General features: G+C 44.1%; 1 protein-coding gene across 2 annotated transcripts; it reads right to left on the bottom strand.

The window, feature by feature from the left end:
• Window positions 1-3,114: 3,114 nt before the first annotated feature.
• On the bottom strand, window positions 3,115-7,394 carry LOC139392070 (zona pellucida sperm-binding protein 3-like). Of its 2 annotated transcripts, none has more exons than XM_071139758.1 (11): window positions 6,939-7,394; window positions 6,745-6,860; window positions 6,552-6,655; window positions 5,625-5,802; window positions 5,343-5,460; window positions 5,113-5,198; window positions 4,802-4,998; window positions 4,477-4,653; window positions 3,826-3,960; window positions 3,623-3,751; window positions 3,115-3,259 (listed from the first exon to the last, which is right to left on the bottom strand). In XM_071139758.1, the coding sequence occupies exons 1-10, from the start codon at window positions 7,359-7,361 to the stop codon at window positions 3,627-3,629; spliced, it is 1,659 nt and encodes a 552-aa protein (XP_070995859.1). In that variant the 5' UTR covers window positions 7,362-7,394; the 3' UTR covers window positions 3,115-3,259; window positions 3,623-3,626. The 2 variants fall into 2 exon arrangements, with proteins under 2 accessions (XP_070995859.1, XP_070995860.1); XM_071139759.1 differs by having other exon boundaries at window positions 3,254-3,276.
• Between the last annotated feature and the right edge of the window lie 2,892 nt (window positions 7,395-10,286).

Raw genomic sequence — 10,286 nt, 5'->3', positions numbered from 1 at the left:
CTGTATATGCACTTTCTATTGTGTTGACTGTATGTTTGATTATTCCATGTATAACCCTGTTTGTGTCGCACTGCTTTGCTTTTAAGCTGTTCTATAGTCCGAGATGCTTTGGGAATATGGGCCTAGAACCATAAGGCCATCGGCTGCGTTTAGACAGGAAGCCCAATTCTGCTCATTTTTTCACTAATTGGCCTCTTGACCAATCCAATTTGAAAAAAATCAGTTGCGATTGGTCTAAATCAATTAGTGGAAAAAGAGCAGAATTGTGCTGCCTGTCTAAAAGCAGCCATATAATCTGTGTAAATTGGCACCTGATAATTTCTCATCTCTGGCTTTTTGAAATCAGAACAGGTGCTGTGGCAATTCCGTAGCGCCTGCCCAACTAGATGCTTAAAACCTGTTATGGCTGCATCCCTTTGCTCTCATTTTCCACCTGAAGACATACCCAAATCTAACTGCCTGTAGCTCAGCCCCAGAGGCAAGGATATGCACATTCTTGGTATCATTTGAATGGAAACATTCTGAAGTTTGTGGAAATGTTAATTGAATGTAGGAGAATATAACACAGTAGATCTGGTGGAAGAAAAGAGAAAGAAAGAGCATACATTCTGTTTTTATTGTTGTAGTATCATCTTTCACATGTACTAGAATAGCCACACAGTCAGATAGGATGCTGGAGATAATTTTGATGGATAACACAAGACGTCAACTGTAGGTGTGCAAAGTTTCAGACTGATAACGTCAGGAATGGGTGAGCTACATGACATTTAGCATTAAGTCACCCAGGTATCCCACACAAGTGGCCGAATTGGTGAAATGACCTAACTATATACAACATATCAAAAAGCAATTCTAACACACACAAAAAAATAATAATAATATTAGAAAATAAATATATAATTTTTTTTTTTTTTTAAAACAGTACACCCCTTGGAAGTCCTCGTCATAATATTTTGCTGCCTGTGCCATGTCCCATAGCAGTCTCTTTCTGATGTAAAGCAGAGGCAAACTGAACAAGTGGTGCATTTCATGCGACACAGAACACAATGACACCTCCATGCTGTGCCCTTTTGGCCCTGAGGCACAGTTATGCCTGCAGTAATGAACTGTGGCATATGAACAGCACTGGGGGCACAGGTAGAGCGGACAGCTTGGCACCGGGGGCTCCCAGGCGGAGTCGCTATCACTGTGAAAGAATTGTATGAGCCTTTTATCATCACATAAAATTTACAGATATGTATTGATTGTATAGAGCAGAGGGAACAGTCACTAAGGTGTCCCATTCAACTCCAGCCATTGTTATATACATACATACATAACACATTTCATTGCAAAAAAAATATATATATTTTTATGTTTCATAAAACGGCATTAGCACTTACCCGTCCAGAAGTACGTCCTGTCCTTGCAGAAACAGCTCCTCAGTTCGTTTGAATCATAACACTCCAAAAATCTGTCTCACTTTCACTTTAGAGTTTGACTTCGCTTTACATGATTTATTCGCCATGATATCTTCAATGAAATCGTTGAAACTACAACTTTTCCGAAATACAGCTGCACGTAAAAAGCCTTACAGCAACTCCTCTGATCGTCAAGGCGAGAATGGAGTTCCCTGCGCGTGCGATTACAAACAAGGAATTGTGGTCCAACCCCAAACCATTACATACTGGCGTTTACCTACCTCAGCTCATTGGCTATCTACCCAGCTAGATTAAGAAGATCAGTGGTCATTGGGAAAAAATAGTCAATGAAGCTTCGCTAAAATTGGTGCTAAGGTAGTCATTTATCTTTGTCTTCAAATCAGCTCACTTCGGTCAATACTCACTTCGGTCAAACAATGACATTTGGCTGTTATGCAAACATCCAGAGGAATGCACTGAAACCCACCATGACTAGATAAACGATTGTGTACAGGGGGGAATCACGGCAAATGCTCCGTAAAAAATTGATAGATGGAATTCACGGCACAAACGGTTTACAAAATGTTTCATTTAGGCTATAAAAATGGATTTGATCAAAGAAAACAGCACTTCATTTGATCAGTGGGACACCCAGGAAGAGAAATAAGAGCAAGATATCAGAATGTAAGTCATAATTTTACCTTCAGATGTGAATGTGTAAAAACTGTCATGGTGGAAAATGTTTGTTCTTAATTGCTCTTCTCAAACAAAAGCATGGGATTTGTTCTCTGTAATAGCCAAAACGTAGTTTGATTACCAAGATTCTAATCTTTAAGGGTGTAAGACACTTGCATTTTCAAGAATGTTTAATGTTAAGTTATATTTTTAGTTGCCACTCTGAAATTTCCCCTGATGTTTGTCCCTGTACGGGGATCGCAGCCATAACAGGCTAAGCGTTGCAACCAGTGGTTGTGTGCCACGTCATCAAGTGCTGTATGTGGTTAGCTGATTTGTTATATACACATAACCAGGCATTTTAAGATCTGGCAGGCATCTGCAATGTAGTCAGGGAGGAACTTTCCATTGATTTTGAGGCTAGGCCTACACCACACTAAACCCAAACACTTGGGTTTTAGCACTAAATTATCCTTCTGGACAATAGTCGAAGTCTCTCAAAAGAGGGGCGGATTATGGAAAAGGACCAGTTAGAAATGCCAGTGCCGATTTCTGGTTCCAGTCCGCCAGTGGAGGTTGAGGGAAGACTGGAAACCATGGGTTTGATACCATTCCACTGCAGTTACAAGCCCGGTCTTCCCAATTAAGGGGCCACCAACCTCCTGTGCAGTCCACCCATTCCTCAGACCCTTCATAGCAAGCCCAATGTCTCAGAATGCCCTGTAGCTTACATGCTCAATCAGGAACCTTGGGACAGAGTCACATTAATCCAGGATGTGATGTCTGGCAAACACCAATAGACCAAAGACTAAGCTAGGAAATGTCAGTTGGCAGCAACAGGCCCTCACTTTTTTAACAAATGAAGGCAATATTGCAGATTACTCTAGCATGTAGTGCATAATGGTGAAGACAGAAAGTCAGTCGAAGTAGCATTAAATCATTTATTTTTTCAGAGAGATTAACAGGCATTGTCTCAGTGTTGTGGTAGTCCCGTCCCTGGTTGACGTCGCCAGGAGCAGATGTGGTGCTTATGTCACTTTGTTGTAGGGTCATCCTCCTTGTGTGCTGGGACATCAGGACCGGCACCAACCTCAGTGAGTTGGAGTCTGCTGCTGCTTGGAGCAAGTCTATTATGGGCCACCCACAACAACAGCGCCTTCCAATTCTAGAAATTGGATAGTGGACTGGGAACATATCCCTTCTTTATGAAACCACATCAAAAGCAGATATTTAAGTGATACTGGCAATTGCCATGTGCAGGTTGACATTTATTGAGACAGTTCTGCCTCCAGGACAATACCGAGCAATTTCCACTAGATGTGCCAGATGGAAAGTCAAAATTGGCTACATTGTAACAATGTATGCTTTTAATGTAATGTTAGGCATTAGGGTTGGCAGTGAGGTTAATGTTTAAAAATCATATTTTATTACTTTGTGGCTGTGCCAGCTAGTGAACATTCTGCGGAGCCATCCCAATAAGTGCTAACCTGCTTGCCATGTGCAGGTTATTTCCCTCTAAAATAGCAGTACCATCATCCCATACATACCCTTTCAATAGGTTCCAATCTCATACTGATCCTCCTCTTCACCCAGACCCTCTTTCTCTGTGGTAACCTCAAGGTCTCCAATGGGCTCAGGTGCAGGAATCAACTCAGGGTCTGGAGTGGCCTCCAGCTCTGAGAACAGACGATTTAGCACAGAGCCTACATGCAATTATCATACATTCAAAACAGTAACGTACTGTCATTACCTCGTTGGGCGATTAGTTCTTTCTGCCTGATGAAGCCATCATATGTTGCAGAGCTAACGAGACCGTGCTTGTTGTTGGGTCCGACCCTTGGGCCCAAGGGACTAACCTCATTTTGGGATTGGGCGAAATAAGGTCCTGGAATTAAATGTAACAGATTAACACAGCCAGTGTTGGCAGAATTGCTAGCCTATAGGGATAGGAAAAGACAGGTGTCTGGTGCATCATGGTCTGGGCAATAGTCTAGACATCCTGGTTGCCTCCCACACATTTTAAAAACTGGCTTTACACTTCTGTATGTACTGAATGCGAGTTTGGCATAGATGCCTAAGTCACTACCTTAACCGCTTGAATACATACAAAATAGTAGCTAGCAAGATGGAGATCAGTTATTTTTAATGAGTGCATTATGCAAGTGGCTAGTTTGCCTCAACTACCTTCACTAAAACCACTGCAAAGGTATTCCCTGCAAAATTTGGTTTCAAATCATGACGTTCTGCCTCGTGATTTGTTGGGAGAAGTTGCCAAACGAGTCAGTCATTGAAACCAGACCCTAGTCACTGCTGTTGCCTAGGGTTGGGTTCTCAAGACTACCTGTTCAAAGGTAGTCCACTACATAAGGAATAAGATTATGCCATGTCAGAGTCAAATTACCTCTCTTGAAGTCCATGCCACGCCAAAGACTGCCAGGTGATACGGGCTTCCTGTCCCCTGTTGAGGCAGGGAAGCCAGGTATATCGATACCTCCACTCGTCCGTGGAGATAGAGGTGTACTCTTCTGTTTACTTGGGAGGACAATCATGGGGCCCAAAGTAGTATCCTGGTCCCATACTAAAAGGACAACACATTAAACACATACATTTGCAGTCAAGACACTCAATTAGTCTTCCCTCAATTTCCATATTGGAGAAGGTCCCGCCCCTGCAATGTGTTTTGAGAAGGTGGTGATGGAATAGAGGGATTAAGATGTCAAATACACCTTTCTTGGCCTTCATCCCAATACTCCAATTGTCGCCAGAGGCTGGGGGTTTGTTGCGGTAGACACGAGGTTCAAGTTGGCTACCACCTAGTCTTGGACTGAGGGGACGTTGTGCTGGAGCTTGATCAACCCCCTTCTGTCTACTCAGGCTTGGACAAGGCCCACATAGCAAATCATTCTCATCAGCAGACCTCCATCTGAAATGTATGAAAGATCTACTCATGGACCAAGAGCACACTTTTTTAAAACGCTATGGTTATTCCAGTGAATAGGTCACAGCCCAGTAGCTAAGGAAATGTGACTTATCCCACCTGCCATCAATGAAGGAGCATGCCTTGTTGCTCGGCTCTGCATGGTCCATGACAGGGACTGCCATAAGGTGGCAGGTGATGTACAGCTGTGAAAAACAGGATAAGCAAAACAAAGATGCAGAATCACAGTAGCCTACATAATGTCTGTAAATTATGTTACTGTAGAATAATTTAACTACAGTACCCATAATGGCCTCTACAACATTGTTTTTATTAAATACCGCCCTCACCTCTGCCCTGTCCTCCTGGTAGAACCTAAAGGCATCAATGTGGAACCCGAGCTTGTTGTCCTGGGTTCTACGCATGAAACCAGAGCGGGAACCAGGCAGCTGGGAATCCGTCAAGCATCTGGAGGGAGATAATATTAAAATACATATTGGGGCATCTTCCTTAGTAACCAATTAAGACGTCTCAAAGAAACCATAAAAATGGTGGAAGCCCTCAAATGGCATCTTCTATCGTTCTCTACGGGCCAGCCGGATAATAGTCTAAGTCATCCCCCCCCTGCTTACCCATCACTCTCAATGAAGACATATCTGGGGACAGAGTTGCTGTCAGGGTCCAGTGTGGCCACGCAGCTGCTAACAAAGACCCTGAGCCTGGTGTGGTGAGCATCCCTGACAGACGCCTCAATGTTGATGGGATCACCCAGGAAGTAGACTCCAGAACCCCGCTCATAGAGCCAGTCACCTGGAAAGGAAATGGCAGTAAAGAAAGACCGTACTGCAAGCGATGCGTTTCAAAGTTACGAACACGAGTCGCTATTAAAACTACCACGGCCAGAACATATTGTCAAGAGGCGCTCAACTAGTGAGCATCTAATAATGGATTAAAATGAGGGCCATGTTTAGGAGGCAAACTGTATAACGTTGCAGATAGAAGTGTCCCCAATAACAGTTGTCTGATGTGATTCTGTATTTTGCATGTCAGAGGGGCATTTGTGCTACATAGTACATTTATATCTGCCTGCGGCTATGGAACCCTGACCTGTTCACCGGACGTGCTACCTGTCCCAGACCGGCTGTTTTCAACTCGAGACAGCAGGAGCGGTAGAGATACTCTCAATGATCGGCTATGAAAAGCCAACTGACATTTACTCCTGAGGTGCTGACCTGTTGCACCATCGACAACAACTGTGATTATTATTTGACCATGCATGAACATTTGAACATCTCCACCCGGCACAGCCAGAAGAGGACTAGCCACCCCTCAGAGCCTTTCTAGGGAGTTTCCTAGCCACCGTGCTTCTACACCTACATTGCTTGCTGATGTAAGAAGGGCTTATGTATTTATATAGCCCTTACATTTGATATCTGAACATTCAATTCACGGGTTTTACCAAGCTTCTGGGAGAGCACCATTGTATCCTTTTGATTTATTATCTGAATGGTCAACAAAATTGTACCCTGCGAAATGCAGCCCAGGATTTATATACCCACTTGTCATAAACTTCAATGAGAACTGCAGGGTGTCTTCAGCAGACACTGTGGCGGTGAAAGGGATCCAGGTCGGCTGGAGAGAAGAGCTGTCCAAACTGTACTTCCTGAAACAGAAAGTACAGACCGGTAAATACACCAATAGGTCAGCGCAGGATTCCTATGACCGTCATACAACAGTATAGCCTAAACTCACCTTTCATAATGACACTCAATTGGGATTACAGCACCAGCCATTCGAATAACGCCATCTGGTGTGGTTCTGGGTGTATATCTGAGGAGGTTTGCGTAGATCAATGAGTCTTCGTTCAGCTGTGGAGTCACAAAGCAGCATTTAAGAGAAGGTTGTTTCAAGAAGTCAACTACTGAATTTAAAAAAATATATATTACCATGTACTTGGTTCCACAGTCCGAAAGTGCTGCAAATATTCTGTACTCATCTCCGGCTGCTGAAGCTGTAGCCCTACACGGCTCTTGGTCTTGGTACTGTTCAACTCCAAGTCGCAGGTCATCCACGTCGATTAGATTACCGAGTTTAAACAGATCAGCCTTCACGACTATCTCCATGTAGTCTGAATGGCACGTCACAGCGACAGTTTCTACTCGAACTGGCCTTGAAACTGTTTGTTGGAGTGGAGGCTGTTTAAAGCGTGGACGATTGTCAAATTGCGGTGTTCGCCTTGGAAGTTGTTGCCATGTGTCAGCGCTATAAGTATATGACAAAGCAGGAGAGATTAAGAAGTTTTCCACAAGTAAAAACCAAACCAGTTGCTTGAACAATAACCTGAGCGTGTTTGCCATCATGAGTCCCATGCCACCAACTAATGTGACTCTGTAGGTTAGAGGACAGCGTGCCTCTGCTATGCTACAATTGATAAAAACTGAGGTAGCTTTTAACAACCAACCAGGCTGCACACCTGGGCTGGATTACGCCCTAATTTGGCCTTGCATCTGATTAGTCAAGATATTTAATTGGCATGCATGTTCAAATCAAATCACATTTTATTTGTCACATACACATGGTTAGCAGATGTTAATGCGAGTGTAGCGAAATGCTTGTGCTTCTGGTTCCGACAGTGCAGTAATATCTAACAAGTAATCTAACAGTTCCCCAACAACCTCAACTAATACACACAAATCTAAAAGGGGTGAATGAGAAAATGTACATATAAATATAAGGATGAACAACGGCCAAGCGGCATAGGCAAGGTGCAATAGATGGTATAAAATACAGTACATAAATATGATATGAGTATTGTAAGATATGTAAACATCATTAAGTGGCATCGTTTAAAGTGACTAGTGATCCATTTGTTAAAGTGGCCAGTGATTGGGTCTCCATGTAGGCAGCAGCCTCTCTGAGTTAGTGACTGCTGTTTAGCAGTCTGATGGCCTTGAGATAGAAGCTGTTCTTCAGTCTCTCTGTCTCAGCTTCGATGCACCTGTACTGACCTCACCTTCTGGATGGTAGCGGTGTAAACAGGCAGTGGCTCGGGTGGCTGTTGTCTTTGATGATCTTTTTTTTGCCTACCTGTGACATCGGGTGATATAGATGTCATGGTGGGCAGGTAGTTTGCCCCCGGTGATGCGTTGTGCAGACCGCACCACCCTCTGGAGAGCCTTGCGGTTGAGGGCAAGCAGTTGCCGTACCAGGCTGTGATACATCCTGACAGGATACTCTCGAATGTGGATCTGTAAAAGTTAGTCAGGGTTTTGGGTGACAAGCCACTTTTCTTCAGCCTCCTGAGGTTGAAGAGGCGCTGTTGCGCCTTCTTCACCACACTGTCTGTGTGGGTGGACCATTTCAGTTTGTCATTGATGTGTATGCCGAGGAACTTTCCACTTTCTCAACTGGTGTCCCTTCAATGTAGGTGTTGGGGTGGGGGGGCTCCTTCAGCTGGTTCCTGAAGTCCACAATCATCTTGACGTTGACGTTGAGTGAGAAGTGAGAAGTTGTTTTCCTGACACCACATTCTGTGCCCTCACCTCCTCCCTGTAGGCTGTCTCGTCGTTGTTGGTAATCAAGCCCACTACTGTTGTGTCGTCTGCAAACTTGATGGTTGAGTTGGAGGCGTGCTATGGCCACACAGTCGTGGGTGAACAGGGAGTACACATGGGGGCTGTGCACGCACCCGTGTGGGGCCCCAGTGTTCAGGGTCAGCGAGGTAGGGGTGTTGTTTCTTACGTTCACCACCTGGAGGAAAGTCCAGTACTCAATTGCACAGGGCGGGGTTGAGGCCCAGGGCCCCCAGCTTGACGATGAGCTTGGAGGGTACTATGGTGTTGAATGCTGAGCTGTAGTCAATGAACAGCATTCTTAAATTCGTATCCCTCTTGTCCAGATGGGATAGGGCAGTGTGCAGTGTGATGGCGATTGCATCGTCTGTGGACCTGTTTGGGCGGTATGCAAACTGAAGTGGGTCTATGGTTGCCGGAAGGTGGAAATGATATGATCCTTGACTAGTCTCTTAAGTTAAAGCACTTCAGGATGACAGAAGTGAGTGCTACGGGGCGGTAGTCATTTAGTTCAGTTATCTTTGCCTTCCTGGGTACAGGAACCATGGAGGCCATCTTGAAGCATGTGGGGACAGCAGACTGGGATAGGGAATGATTGAAAGTGTCTGTAAACACACCAGCCAGCTGGTTTGCGCATGCATAAACTTATCCTCTGCAGCAAAGGTAACTCTGGGTCTTCCTTTCCTGTGACGGTACTCATGAGAGCCAGTTTCATCATAGCGCTTTATGGTTTTTGCGACCTGCACTTGAAGAAATGTTCAAAGTTCTTGAAATCTTCTAGATTGACTGACCTTCATGTCTTAAAGTAGTGATGGACTGTCCTTTCTCTTTGCTTATTTGAGCTGTTCTTGCCATAATATGGACTTGGTCTTTCACCAATTTGGGCTATCTTCTGTATACCACCCCTACCATGTCAAAACACAACTGATTGGCTCAAAGGCATTAAGAAGGAAAGAAATTCCACAAACAATGTTTCAACAAGGCAGCAAGTAGCCTAGTGGTTAGAGCGTTGGACTTGTAACCGAAAGGTTGCAAGATCGAATCCCCGAGCTGATAAGGTAAAAATCTGTCGTTCTGCCCCTGAACAAGGCAGTCAACCCAGTGTTCTTAGGCCGTCATTGAAAGTAAGATTTTGTTCTTAACTGACTTGCCTAGTTGAAAAAGGCGCAGCTGTTAATTCAAATGCATTCCAGATGACTACCTCATGAAGTTAAGTGAGAGAATGCCAGGAGTGTGCAACGCTGTCATCAAGGCAAAGGGTGGCTACTTTGAATAAATATAAATTGGATTTGTTTAACACCTTTTTGGTTACTACATGATTCCATATGTTATTTCATAGTTTGATGTCTTCACTATTATTGTACAATGTAGAAAATAGTAAAAAATTCAGAAAAACCCTTGAATCAAATCAAATCAAATTTTATTTGTCACATACACATGGTTAGCAGAGTAGGTGTGTCTGAACTTTTGGCTTGTACTGTATATGTGTATAAACCTTTTTGGGTCGGGGGCCCCCTAGTGTCCGGGGACCCTAAGCGACCGCTTTTGTCTGGTGCTGGACCTGACCTTCCAAGGTGGTTTGAAATCAGATACAAATTAGATTCCTGGCCATGCGACTTGTGTCTAACGGTCAAATTTGAATGTCTAACAGTCAAATTATTGAATGTGCTAGAAAGCTACCTAGCTAGCTAGTTGACTGCTGTGGCGAGCCAGACAATTGTT

The sequence above is a fragment of the Oncorhynchus clarkii genome, chromosome 32 (genome assembly GCF_045791955.1).
Source record: "Oncorhynchus clarkii lewisi isolate Uvic-CL-2024 chromosome 32, UVic_Ocla_1.0, whole genome shotgun sequence".
Taxonomy (NCBI): Eukaryota; Metazoa; Chordata; class Actinopteri; order Salmoniformes; family Salmonidae; genus Oncorhynchus; species Oncorhynchus clarkii.
The sequence above is the reverse complement of the archived record's forward strand: the minus strand, read 5'-3'. Positions and strand labels throughout refer to the sequence as shown.